We start from the raw sequence: 13814 nt of genomic DNA, 5'->3' as shown, positions 1-13814 counted from the left end.
CTCTTTTGAAACATCTTGTGACATTTTTGCATGTGAAAGGTGCAATATAAATGCATGTTTTTCACCCGACATTCCTTCAAATCAATAACCGTGCTAATTTTTATCTGACAGAATGCTGCTTAAATGGAGAGGACTCGACAAGTCCAGAGGAAGCTGGGCAGAGTAATGCAGAGGAGATGAGCCCTCCTTCCTCATCCCCAAACTTCAAGAAAATGAGACTGAGGAATATCTGTCCCAAACCTAGGAAAAAAAAATGGATGGAAAAAACAGGTGCGGAATACTGGACAAGGGTTCATCTATAATAAACTCTGCTCATCAGCATTAAAAAAACATTTGGACAGGTACATGGATGGGAGAGGTTTAGATGGATGTAGGGCAAACACACCTGTGGTGCAGCGGTTAAGTTAGCATCTTACAGCACCAGAGAAGCAGGTTTGACCCTGACTACAGGTGTTGGCTGTGTGAAGCTTGTCCAATCTCCCCGTGACCATGTGGGTTTTCTCCGGGTGCTCTGGTTTCCACCCACATTCCAAAGACGTATAGTTTCTAGGTTAGTTGACTTTGGTAAATTGTCCCTAGTGTGTAAGGTAGTGCTAATGTACGGGGATCGCAGTTTGGTGCAGACTCGGTGGGCTGAAGGGTCTGTTTCCGCGCTGTATCTCTAAATTAAACTGAACTAAGCAAGTTGGTGGGACTGCAGATGGGGCATGTTGGTCAATGTGGGAAAGTTGGGTGGAAGAGCATGACTCTGACCCTCAATGAATCTAATTTTAAGGATGTTAGTGATGTACTGTGGAAAGTTTTCTTCCTTCCATCCAACATCAGCAGCAAACTCTCAAGATAGATGTAGATTAGCGGTAACAGCATTCATTCATTCAGCATGCAGGAAGATTGTTCCCGGAGGTTTTTGTCAGTCTCCCTACCTGTTTCCACTACCTGCAACCTCCGGCAACCGCATGGAAACCTTGGGTGTGGTCCAAAGTCTCCAGAGGTTTCCGTTCAGGTCTCTTAAGTGGGACAGGGGCATTATGCTGCGTTATCCCTTAGACAAATAGCTTAGACAAATAGCTCGTGTTTTCCCAAAAGCTTTAAGATGGACAGGAATACTCGTGTTCCCTCATCATCATCCCATAACATTCTCTGGGTTAGAACGTTGGATGGGTAAAAAACAAAGTGAAGCTTGCTCATTAAACACGCTCAGGATAGGTACAAAATGAAGCTCTCTTTGTGCAGTGTAACTGAATAAAGGTCTGAAGAAGGGTTTTGGCCCGAAACGTTGCCTATTTCCTTCGCTCCATAGATGCTGCTGCACCCGCTGAGTTTCTCCAGCTTTTTTTGTGTAACCCTCAATAAAGGTAACGTTCAGTTTACCAAATCTTGTGATGGAAAGATTCAACTCTGAGTGGCGGGGGCTTGTACTCTTGTGCGTTCAGGCCCCCTTGGAATCCGTGAGAAAAATAAAATGGATTTTAATTCTCTTGATAATCACGCCTTCCTCTCACTGCAGAATGGAGACAGATGCTGAAATCTCGCCGATGCCTTTACAGTGAGCCGGCCCGTTATGTTAAGCACCCACAATCAGAAATCCAGCATGAGGTTGATCTAACGTGGCAAGGAACATCTCTAGATACTTCATCCTCCAGCTCCGGTTCGCAGGACAACGCTGACAGGCTCCAAGGCCGTACTCTCTACCTTACCTTGTTGGAGGCGGCTGATTCAAGAGAACCTGAAGGATCCAGCCTCGACAACTTGGGTAACTATTTGAAAGAGTTTCAGCCTCAATTGGAGAAACTCTGGTCATAGTCGTGACTTATTATGTTGGTGAAATAGCAGATGTTTCAGCAATTTAAAAAGCACGTCCTGATAGGAGATTTCTTTGAAGGGGAATAGCTTTGGTTATGTTGGCAGGTTTTGACGCTATATTGCATGCAACAAAGTTTCAGAAAAGGTGATTCACAATCGAAGAAAACAAAGGTAGAAACTTCAGATGCTGGTTTTCACCGAAAATAGACACAACATGCTGGAGTGACTCATTTGCCTGTCCTGCTGAGTTACTCTAGCATTTTGTGTCTATCGTCAGTGTAAACCAGTATCTGTAGTTTCTTCCTACACATTTTATATCCTCCACTGCAAAATCTCCTCAAAGTATGCCTGCTTTGATGAAGTTCTCTTCTGAGATGCTGCCTGTCCCGCTGAGTTACTCCAGAATTTTGTATATATAAAAGATGGAGATGGACTTGTTGACTCGAATCCCCCTGTCCCACTTAGGAAACCTGAACGGAAACCTCTGGAGACTTTGCGCCCCACCCAAGGTTTCCGTGCGGTTCCCGGAGGTTGCAGGTGGTTGCCGGAGGTTGCAGGTAGTGGAAGCAGGTAGGGAGACTGCATTTCGTTGTCACTGTACTGTACACTGACAATGACAATTAAAATTGAATCTGAATCTGAATCTGAAGGCTGACAAAAACCTCCGGGAACCGCATGGAAATGTTGGGTGGGGCGCAAAGTCTCCAGAGGTTTCCGTTCAGGTTTCCTAAGTGGGACAGGGGCATTAGGTAAACCAGCAAAGATCAAGCCAAGCAACGTCCATTTTTGGAGGTCACCAGGAGAATGAATGACTAACACTACAGCAATATTTTCCAAAAGAAGCAGGACACGTTACCCAGCAAAGTCCAGTGATACATAATGCAAGGATAGATACACAGAACAACGTTCCGTCATTGACTGGATCTACACTTGACTCTTCCTTGGAAAGACAACCAACATAATCAAAAAAGCTGGAGAAACTCAGCAGGTGCAGCAGCATCTATGGAGCGAAGGAAATGGGCAACGTTTCGGCCCGAAACCCTTCCGGGTTTCGGCCCGAAACGTTGCCTATTTCCTATAGGGTTTCAGCCCGAAACGTTGCCTTTTTCCTTCGCTCCATAGATGCTGCTGCACCTGCTGAGTTTCTCCAGCTTTTTTGTGTACATTCGATTTTCCTGCATCTGCAGTTCCTTCTTAAACACAACATAATCAAAGCCTTGTTTCAACCTGCTCATTCCTCCTCCACCGTGCTCCCATCCAGCAGAAGGTATCGAAGCCTGAAAGCATGCACCAACAGGCTTAAGAACAGCTTCTTCCCCTCTGTTATCAGGCTTCTGAACGGTCCTTCCATAGTACAGGGTACCATTCCATTCATTTTGACCTCATTGTGGACATTGGACTTCCACATCAAGATGGGGATAACAGAGACAATCACCAAAGGCTTGGTTGAATTCAGAGGTTTTGAGGTGGAACGAGAGGCAGAGAGATGCAGGGGAAATATTCAAACTCTTAAACCCCTGTCCCATGGTACGAGTTCATTCCAAGAGTTCTCCCGAGTTTGCCCTGATTTGAACTTGGAGATTTACGGTAATGGCCACTCGTCGGTACTCGGGGCTCTCGTGGACATTTTTCATCATGTTGAAAAATCTTCACGAGTCTTCCCGTGCTTACCTGCCGTTAGCGAGTCATCCCGAGTACCTGCCGTTAGCTCTAAGAAACGTCCCCGAGCTCCGACGTACCCGCTACGTTCATTCTCCGTGCTTACCATGAGTTTGATTTTTTTTTAAACTCGGGAGAGCTCTTGGAATGAACTCGCACTGTGGGACAGGGCTATTAGTAGTTCTAAACCAACCAACCATGTGATTCAATTGCTCAGGTGGATTGGAAAAAAATTGAAATTCCGCGGTGTGTGTTTTTTGTTTTGTATCCACACTGAACAAACATTAATTGACTGTTAGGAACTCAGCGGGTGCAGCAGCATCTATGGAGCGAGAGAAATAGGCAACGTTTCAAGCCGAAACCCTTCTTCAGACCCGAAAGTTTCGGCCCGAAACATTGCCTATTTCCCTCGCTCCATAGATGCTGCTGCACCCACTGAGTTTCTCCAGCTTTGTTGTGTACCTTCGATTCTCCAGCATCTGCACAGTTCCTTCTTAAACATTAATTGACTGTTTCTGTCCTTGGAACTTGTGCAAACTTGCTGAGTATGAATGGGTGCAATATTTTGTTGTGTTACAGTACATGCACTTGATTTGTGAAAGGAATGTGAATGAGAAGTTACCTGGGTTTTCCTGTCACATGTCCAGGGAAGCACGAGATGCAACACGGCACTAAATATTCTTCTGAAATCGAGGAGAGGAAGATGGATTTTAATCATGACTCCAGCTTATATGATCCACCAGTCAGTCCTCCATATCCAAGGTAACAGGCAAACATTAACTCAATCTTTCTGCCGATTCACTTAGTCCTAGAGAATGGAAACACTTTGGCCCAAGTTGACCACGCCGACCAAGATGTCCCACCTACACTAGTCCCACCTGCCTACACTTGCCCCAAACCCCTCTAAACCTAACTATCCTTAAGAGGGAGTTAGATGTGGCCCTTGTGGCCAAGGGGATCAGAGGGTATGGAGAGAAGGCAGGTACGGGATACTGAGTTGATGATCAGCCATGATCATATTGAATGGCGGTGCAGGCTCGAAGGGCCGAATGGCCTACTCCTGCACCTAATTTCTATGTTTCTATGTTTCTACCTGTCCAAATGGTTCTTGAATGTTGCGATACTACCTGCCTCAACAACCTTCTCCAGCAGCTTGTTCCATCCTATTAAGTCTTTCCACCCTCACCTTAAACTGCAAATCAAATGCCCTGTCAGAAAATGCCCGCAACACCACAGCAGCTGGCAAATCCACCCGTCAAATCTCCCAAACACTTACTCATGTGAAGAAACTCAGCGGGTGCAGCAGCATCTATGGAGCGAAGGAAAAAGGCAACGTTTCGGCCCGAAACGTTGCCTTTTTCCTTCGCTCCATAGATGCTGCTGCACCCGCTGAGTTTCTCCAGCTTTTTTGTGTACCTTCGATTTTCCAGCATCTGCAGTTCCTTCTTAAACACTTACTCATGTGAGGTGTTCATTAATCGGGGGGGGGGGGGGGGGGGGGGGGGTCGACATCAGATTTTGTTTGATAGTATTTCTGTGAAGTATTTAGGACATTTTGTAACACTGAAGATTCTGTGCAAATTATTATTATTGGAATAATTGTCCAAGGGCTGTTGACCCATCAGAGCATTGAAATGCCTCGCGTTAATCCACTGCAAATACATGCACAGAAGTCTACTAACCCAAGGGTACAAATCTAATTACAGAGCACCTGTGCCTGCCATGACTCCGATTGTTCAAAGCAGCCCAGACCTGAGTTTCAAACTGTGTCCGGCTGTTTGGTATTAGCCAACTACCTCATTCACACCCTCAGCTTTCAATGTAACTGAACGAGGATCTTGCTGGGATACGAGGGCCTGAGCTCCAGGGAGAGGTTAGACAGACAAGGTCTTCATTCCTTGGAGCACTGGAGGATGAGGTGTATAAAGGGGTATAAGATCGTGAAGGGAATAGATAGGCTGAATTCCTCTTTAACCCAGGGTAGGGGAAGCAGGAACCAGAGCACATTGGTTTAAGGTGAGAGGGGAAAGATTTAATAGGTACCTGAGGGGCAATTTTTCACACAAAGGGAAGTGGGTATATTGGATGGAAATGCCAGAGGAGGTAGTTGAGGCAGGTACTGTCACAGCATTTAAAAGACATTTGGACAGGTACATGGATAGGAAAGGTTTAAAAGGATATGGGCCTAACAAAGGGGTAGGTGTGAGTAGTGAGGATGGCAGTAGCGAGTTGGGCCGAAGCTTCATGCTGAATGTTTCTATGACTCTCTCTGATTCCATGACACAGTGTTTTAATAGTAGATGAACCTCATCAAGACGAGGCGTGTTTATAGTGTTTGAATGCATGGGCAAAGAAGGATGGCGATATTATAACATGTAAAGACCTTAGCAATTCTGCCGTCTCACATTTTGTTTTCATGCAGTCTGAAGGATCAGAAGCTGGTTCACTACCTCTCATCCCACGATGAAGATGATGAGGTAGACCGGAGTCCTTGGCTTCCACAGGAGTACCCTCGAGGTGTGCAACATTCTTTCTTTCCTACTTTGACCTCCAAAAGTCAATTGTTTACATTAGCCATATGTGTAAAAAAATATGTATAAGAAGGAACTGCAGATGCTGTGTTTTTTTGTTTTTTTGCTGGAGTAACTCAGCGGGACAGGCAGCATCTCTGGAGAGAAGGAATGGGTGATGTTTCGGGTTTGAAGATGTGTCTTGACCTGAAACATCACCCATTCCTTCTCTCCAGAGATGCTGCCTGTCCCGCTGAGTTACTCCAGTTTTTTGTGTCTATCTACAGATTAAAAAAAAACTCTGTTCTGCTAGTTTTGATAATTGAATAATTGTATAAATGATTGGGTAATATGGTTGTCAATAATACTTTAAGTGAACTGATTTGATGCTGGGTGAAAATTTGGGATACTGGAGATAAAGGAAAATGTATTTTTTTTTAAATAGGTCAGTTCGCATCTGTGGCAAGAGCAACAGATTTAACCTTTTAATAAAATGTTCCTTTAGCAGTATATAAAATTATGAGAGGCATATGGGTGGTCATGGTGGTGCAGCAGCGGTAGAGCCGGGTTCCATCCCGACTACGGGTGCTGTCTGTACGGAGTTTGCACGTTCTCCCCATAACCAGCGTGGGTTTTCTCCGAGATCTTCAGTTTCTTCCCACACTCCAGACGTACAGGTTTGTAGGTTAATTGGCGTGGTAAATGTAAAAATTGTCCCTGGTGTGTGTAGGATGGTGTTAATGTGCGGGGATCACTGGTCGGCGCGGACTCAGCGGACCCTGTTTCCACGCTGTATCTCTAAACTAAAACTAAATTAATTAAGTAGACAGGTAGACAAAAATGCTGGAGAAACTCAGCGGGTGCGGCAGCATCTATGGGGCAAAGGAAATAGGCAACGTTTCGGCCCGAAACCCTTCTTCAGACTCAATAAAGCAGAAAGTCGGAATCTTTTTTTCCCAGGGTAGAAATATACAACGCTAGAGGACAAAGGTATGAGGTTAGAGGAGGGAAGTTTAATGGAGATGTGTGGGGCAGGTTTGTTTTACACAGAGGGTGGTGGTGGGTGCCTGGAACGCGCTGCCAGGGGTGGTGGTGGAGGCAGATATGATGGTGGTGTTTTAGAGGCTTTTAGACAGGCATGGAAGTTCAGGGAATAGAGGGATCATGTAGAGGCTGATGAGCTCGGTCATGTTCAACACAAACATTGTGGGTCGAAGGGCACATTCCCGTGTTGTACTGTTCTGTTTCAAGTCAAGTCAAGTCAAGTTTATTTGTCACATACACATACGAGATGTGCAGTGAAATGAAAGTGGCAATGCTCGCGGAACAACAAAACAACCAAACAAATTATAAACACAATCATAACACACATATTATTTTACTTAATAAATAATAGAAGGAAAAATGTTCTGTACAGTTAGTCCCTGGTGAGAAAGGCGTTTACAGTCCGAATTGCCTCTGGGAAGAAACTCCTTCTCAACCTCTCCGTTCTCACTGCATGGCAACGGAGGCGTTTGCCTGACCGTAGCGGCTGGAACAGTCCGTTGCAGGGGTGGAAGAGGTCTCGCATGATTTTGTTTGCTCTGGAGTTGCACCTCGGTCTATCATCTTCATCGTCTATTGTGAACAGTTGGGAATTTGTGTCACAATGTATTCAGTGATACTTGTTCAACTAAGAGCTGTCAATGAGGTGAACTCTCTTTACTGTAGTACCCCCTTGCATCCTCACACAATGATCTCATCCATGCCGTCAGCGGGCCGTTGCTGCATCGAATCCCAGCAGCTTTACCCACTAACATGGTGGGTCCACGAAGGTGGCTGCTCTCAACTCCGCAATCAAACAAGGATAGACATTAAACGCCATCCCATCTACCCATGCCCTCTCCTTGTAAAAAATGACAAAAACTGTACAAACGCTGACATCTGGAGAGGGCCATTTGTTGGATTTTTGTTTGAGCAATAGTCTAACATGCTTGTGTGTGTAATGCAAGCACAGGTGGTTCTTGCCTGCAACCTGCTCAACGCATGTTGTAATGAATATTCTGATGTCCTTTCGGCTGAAGCAGAAGCGGGGGGCAGAGGAATTTTAATCCCAACAGATGCAACGTTGGATGGAGTAGTCTGTTCTATACAGTAGGCAAAGTGCAAGTACCACAAGTGCAGAATGCAACAGGCAAAGTGAGTCGGGAAGGTTTTATTTAATGTTTTTAATGTTTTCTTTATTAGAAGTACAATAAGTTACAGTAGTACACGCCACACATATCTTATTACATTTATTATACCCCTTCATTTTTTGAACTTTAATAAAGATAGAAATAAAGGACGTAAGGAAAGTGAGAAAGAGTCGTGATAGTGCGAGAGTGTTGGAAAAAAAAGCCCTTTAGGGAGAGAGTTAGAGAAGAAAGTTAAGAAATAGACCCTACGAAACAGGAAGAAAGAGAAACAATTGCTCTGTTATAAAAAACCACGCAAAAAGGGAAGGTTCTTGTGTCGTATCACATCTTCAGGGTGAGCTCGACAGGTCGGGCAGCATCTCTGGAGAAGGAGAATAGGTGACATTTCGGGTTGGAACCCTTCTTCACACTTCTTTAATCAGGAGAGGGGTTCTGACCTGAAACACCACCTATTATTTTTCGCCTGACCCGTTGAGTTACTCCAGCATTGTGTGTCTATCTTCGGTATAAGCCAGCATCTGCAGTTCCTTCCTACACAATCAGTTAGCTCAGCCTAATATTCCCATGATGGGTACCACCACTGATAGTGGTGGTACCTCAGTTGTACAGGGTCTTGGTGAGACCACACCTGGAGTATTGCGTACAGTTTTGGTTTCCAAATCTGAGGAAGGACATTATTGCCATAGAGGGAGTGCAGAGACGGTTCACCAGACTGATTCCTGGGATGTCAGGACTGTCTTATGAAGAAAGGCTGGATAGACTTGGTTTATACTCTCTAGAATTTAGGAGATTGAGAGGGGATCTTATAGAAACTTACAAAATTCTTAAGGGGTTGGACAGGCTAGATGCAGGAAGATTGTTCCCGATGTTGGGGAAGTCCAGGAAAAGGGGGTCACAGCTTAAGGATAAGGGGGAAATCCTTTAAAACCGAGATGAGAAGAACTTTTTTCACACAGAGAGTGGTGAATCTCTGGAACTCTCTGCCACAGAGGGTAGTTGAGGCCAGTTCATTGGCTATATTTAAGAGGGAGTTAGATGCGGCCCTTGTGGCTAAGGGGATCAGGGGGTATGGAGAGAAGGCAGGTACGGGATACTGAGTTGGATGATCAGCCATGATCATATTGAATGGTGGTGCAGGCTCGAAGGGCCGAATGGCCTCTACTCCTGCACCTAATTTTCTATGTTTCTATAATAGTACTGAATGCAGCATAAAAAGAAAGAGAACGATATATTTTGAAATATCCTGTTCCACCAAAGTCAGGCTTGTGGTTAGCTTTATCTTGAAAACTGTGAATCGATGGCCTTGACATGTAAAGGCAAGTTCTTTCTTTCGAAGGTAAAACAGGAGGTTAGAAGTTAGTTTACTCTTGAACCAATATTGCTACTTCCTTTATTTCACCAACAACCAGTTTAAAAACGTCATCCTTCCCCCACCTCTGCACTGGCACATTCAAATGTGAAGGTCCATTTTGTAAGCTGGTGCCAGTGAATGAATTACAATTGTCCCTCTGCATTCTTGAGCTAATGAGTATGAAGAATCCCTTTCCTAATCGGTATCCAGTTGAATCAGCTGAGAACATGAGGTCAGCTGTGAGCCTTCCAGAGTTGTGTATCCTCTGACGTTCATTGGGCTGTGGTGTGCCCCAAGGCAAACCAAGTAAACCTTTTGGACGTGCCTGTGTGAACATATCAGCAATGTGAAACTTGCATGTACAAAGCACCTTTTACAATCACACAAGCCTTTGCAGACATTATTTTTAATACATGTTGAAATGTCTTCCCAATCTGAAAGAGGTTTTTGAAGAGGCAACCAAGTGTATGAATGAGGGCAGAGCAGTAGATATGATGTACACGGACTTTATTTAGTAGGACCTTCCACATGTCCAAAAGGTTAGGGCACATGCGATCCAAGGCAATCTAACTAACTAGATCCAAAATTGACTCGGCAGTAGGAGACAGAGGATGGCCATAGAGGGAATACTGAGAAGGTTCACCAGACTGATTCCTGGGATGGCAGGACTTTCATTTGAAGAAAGACTGGATAGACTCGGCTTGTACTCGCTAGAATTTAGAAGATTGAGGGGGGATCTTATGGAAACGTACAAAATTCTTAAGGGGTTGGACAGGCTAGATGCAGGAAGATTGTTCCCGATGTTGGGGAAGTCCAGAACAAGGGGTCACAGTTTAAGGATAAGGGGGGAAATCTTCGGGTTTCGGCCCGAAACATTGTCTATTTCCTTTGGGTTTCGGCCCGAAACATTGCCTATTTCCTTCGCTCCATAGATGCTGCTGCACCCGCTGAGTTTCTCCAGCACTTTTGTCTACCTTCGATTTTCCAGCATCTGCAGTTCCTTCTTGAACACTAACATTATCCTACACACTAGGGACAATTTTCAATTTTACTGATGCCAATTAACCTGTAAACCTGCACGTCTTTGGAGTGTGAGAGGAAACTGGAGCCCCTGGAGAAAACCCACATGGTCACAGGGAGAACATGCAAACTCCTTACAGAGAGCACCTGTAGTCAGGATCAAATCCGGCTCTCAAACAATTAATTTTGCTCACGAGGAGGCAGTAGTCAGATAATCTCTCAGTTATGGGTAAATAAAGTTCAGGACACTGATTGAACTTCCCCTACTCTTTAAAACAACAGTGAAGTCTAGCTGAGAGGACAAAAAACCCTTAGTGTAATGTCAGATTGGAAAGTTTGCTCTCAAACCTCTGGAGCGGGACTTTCCAGCTCAAACTGAGACACTGATCGAGAGGGAATAAAAAGAAGGAGATGGGTTTAAAGAGCATCAAAATTACTGCAGGAGCCATTTCAAATAAAATATTGTCTTGCAAACCTGAACCATAAGGTTCAAATGGGGATCTATCAGGAGGAAATGCATATCTGCGATGAGGAAGCAGGCTATTGATGTTTCAAATGTGATCCTGATCAGAACAGAGTTGTATATTTATCTGTTTTAAAGTCTAATATCCCTGTCCCACAGTACGAGTTCATTCCAAGAGCTCTCCCGAGTTTAAAAAAAAATCAAACTCGTGGTAAGCACGGAGAATGAACGTAGCGGGTACATCGGAGCTCGGGGACGTCTCTTAGTGCTAACGGCAGGTACTGGGGAAGACTCGCTAACGGCAGGTAAGCACGGGAAGACTGGTGAAGATTTTTCAACATTATGAAAAACGTCCACGAGAGCCCCGAGTACCGACGAGTGGCCATTACTGTAATGCCCCTGTCCTACTTAGGAAACCTGAACGGAAACCTCTGGAGACTTTGCGCCCCACCCAAGGTTTCCGTGCTGTTCCCGGAGGTTGCAGGTAGTGGAAGCAGGTAGGGAGACTGACAAAAAACCTCCGGGAACCGCACGGAAACCTTGGGTGGGGCACAAAGTCTCCAGAGGTTTCTGTTCAGGTTTCCTAAGTGGGACAGGGGCATAAATCTCCGAGTTCGAGTCCAGGCAAACTCGGGAGAACTCTTGGAATGAACTCGTACCATGGGACAGGGGTTTACGATAGTCTGATTATTTGCTCATACCATGTTGGATAGTTTGGTTTCCCCAATGGGGGATTTGTTGGTGGGCACATTCTGATCTATCTACATCTTTCTGAAGGAGCAGCAGAGGTTCATTCTCCCGTCAGCAACTCTCGAACGGCATCAGGGCTTCAGGCTTCACTTGGGTTGAGTCCCTCTCTCTTTTCATCTCCAGCGCGACATGTCCAACTTCTTCAAGATGGAAAGGAGAATCTGACGCAAGGTAATAATTTATTCCTAGTTGCTGGAATAAAAACGGGAAAGCAGACTAGTATCTAAATGGTGGCCGATTGGGAAAGGGGGAGATGCAGCGAGACCTGGGTGTCATGGTACACCAGTCATTGAAGGTAGGCATGCAGGTGCAGCAGGCAGTAAAGAAAGCGAATGGTATGTTAGCATTCATTGCAAAAGGATTTGAGTCTAGGAGCAGGGAGGTTCTACTGCAGTTGTACAGGGTCTTGGTGAGACCACACCTGGAGTATTGCGTACAGTTTTGGTCTCCAAATCTGAGAAAGGACATTATTGCCATAGAGGGAGTGCAGAGACGGTTCACCAGACTGATTCCTGGGATGTCAGGACTGTCTTATGAAGAAATACTGGATAGACTTGGTTTATACTCTCTAGAATTTAGGAGATTGAGAGGGGATCTTATAGAAACTTACAAAATTCTTAAGGGGTTGGACAGGCTAGATGCAGGAAGATTGTTCCCGATGTTGGAGAAGTCCAGGACAAGGGGTCACAGCTTAAGGATAAGGGGGAAATCCTTTAAAACCGAGATGAGAAGAACTTTTTTCACACAGAGAGTGGTGAATCTCTGGAACTCTCTGCCACAGAGGGTAGTTGAGGCCAGTTCATTGGCTATATTTAAGAGGGAGTTAGATGTGGCCCTTGTGGCTAAGGGGATCAGGGGGTATGGAGAGAAGGCAGGTACGGGATACTGAGTTGGATGATCAGCCATGATCATATTGAATGGCGGTGCAGGCTCGAAGGGCCGAATGGCCTCTACTCCTGCACCTATTGTCTATGTTTCTATGTTTCTAAAACCAAAAGATGCTGGAAACACTCAGCAGACCAGACAGCTCATGTGGGCAGAGAAACAAGTCATGCTTCATGTCAGGGCCCTTTCATCATAACTTTTTTTCAGATTTCCAGGATCTACCCATTTTTAATTTTCACTTAGATGCTTGGGCTTGTAAGACTTTGCGCCCCAATATCTCAACTAGTCCCCTCTTTGGTCACATCAACTGCTTTGCAGATGCAAGGAACAATAGCTATCAGCTTGGAAAACTCAAAGACTAAAAGTGGAAATTGTACTTAAAAAAAAATGATTACATCATCTGTCATTCTGCAATTTTTAAATGTGAACTAGTTTTTGGGCAATAGTTCCCTGGGCTGTTGAAATTCAACGATCTGATCAGCCATCCTGAATTAGCCATTTGTCTACTTTCTTTCAAAATGTCCTTGAAATTGGCTCTTCAGGACATTTCTCCTGTCACTGCTAAATCTTAATGTAATAACAAATAATGACCGCTTTTCCTAACCCCTGCGCTCAGTCCGTCAAGGCCTACTGGATGTCCCGGTTGCTAATTTGGCAGTCTGAAGAACGACAACTGAAGTTTCACACACAGATCTTTATCAAAAACAGTCCAGTTTCCAGTATACAGGTTCTCTAGACACGTCTGGCCACAACGGTGCTAACACGTGAAAGCAAAACCGCGCGAAAACAAGCAGCCCCTCCCGAGGCACGTGACCGCGGCTTCCGAACGCCGGGTTCGATACCTGCGTGCGCCAGTAGGCGCTGATACACTAACAACATCAACTCCCCTTCCCATTCCCACACTGACCTTTCTGTCATGGGCCTCCTCCACTGCCAGAGTGAGGCCACACACACAAATTTGAGGAACCGGGCCTCCTATTCCGCTTGGGTAGTTCACAACCCCAATAGTATGAACCATTAAATTCTCCAATGACTCCTACAAACAACTTTCCTTTCCTCCCTGACATTTTCCCCCCTCCTCCCCATCCCCTTCACTGAAGGCCCGTTAACTAGCTTATATACGTAGTTTATAACTGTGTATCCCTCTTGGGCTCACCTGTTTTTATGTGTAACCTTTGTCCAGTAATCTGCCTACCAGG

The 13814-nt window shown here is 45.1% G+C and overlaps 1 protein-coding gene across 3 annotated transcripts in view; it reads left to right on the top strand.

Moving 5' to 3' along the window:
- Positions 1-13814, top strand: part of LOC129714097 (meiosis initiator protein-like) — a 51866-nt gene that overhangs the window by 18464 nt on the left and 19588 nt on the right. For 2 of the 3 annotated variants that reach the window (XM_055663563.1, XM_055663565.1), the window contains exons 6-10: positions 112-270; positions 1508-1753; positions 4110-4224; positions 5885-5979; positions 11758-11901. In XM_055663563.1, the coding sequence (XP_055519538.1) occupies positions 112-270; positions 1508-1753; positions 4110-4224; positions 5885-5979; positions 11758-11901 (759 nt within the window). The remainder of the gene's footprint in view (positions 1-111; positions 271-1507; positions 1754-4109; positions 4225-5884; positions 5980-11757; positions 11902-13814) is intronic. The other variant, XM_055663564.1, reaches the window with a different exon arrangement.

Source organism: Leucoraja erinacea, chromosome 38 (genome assembly GCF_028641065.1).
Source record: "Leucoraja erinacea ecotype New England chromosome 38, Leri_hhj_1, whole genome shotgun sequence".
Classification (NCBI taxonomy): Eukaryota; Metazoa; Chordata; class Chondrichthyes; order Rajiformes; family Rajidae; genus Leucoraja; species Leucoraja erinaceus.
The sequence above is the reverse complement of the archived record's forward strand: the minus strand, read 5'-3'. Positions and strand labels throughout refer to the sequence as shown.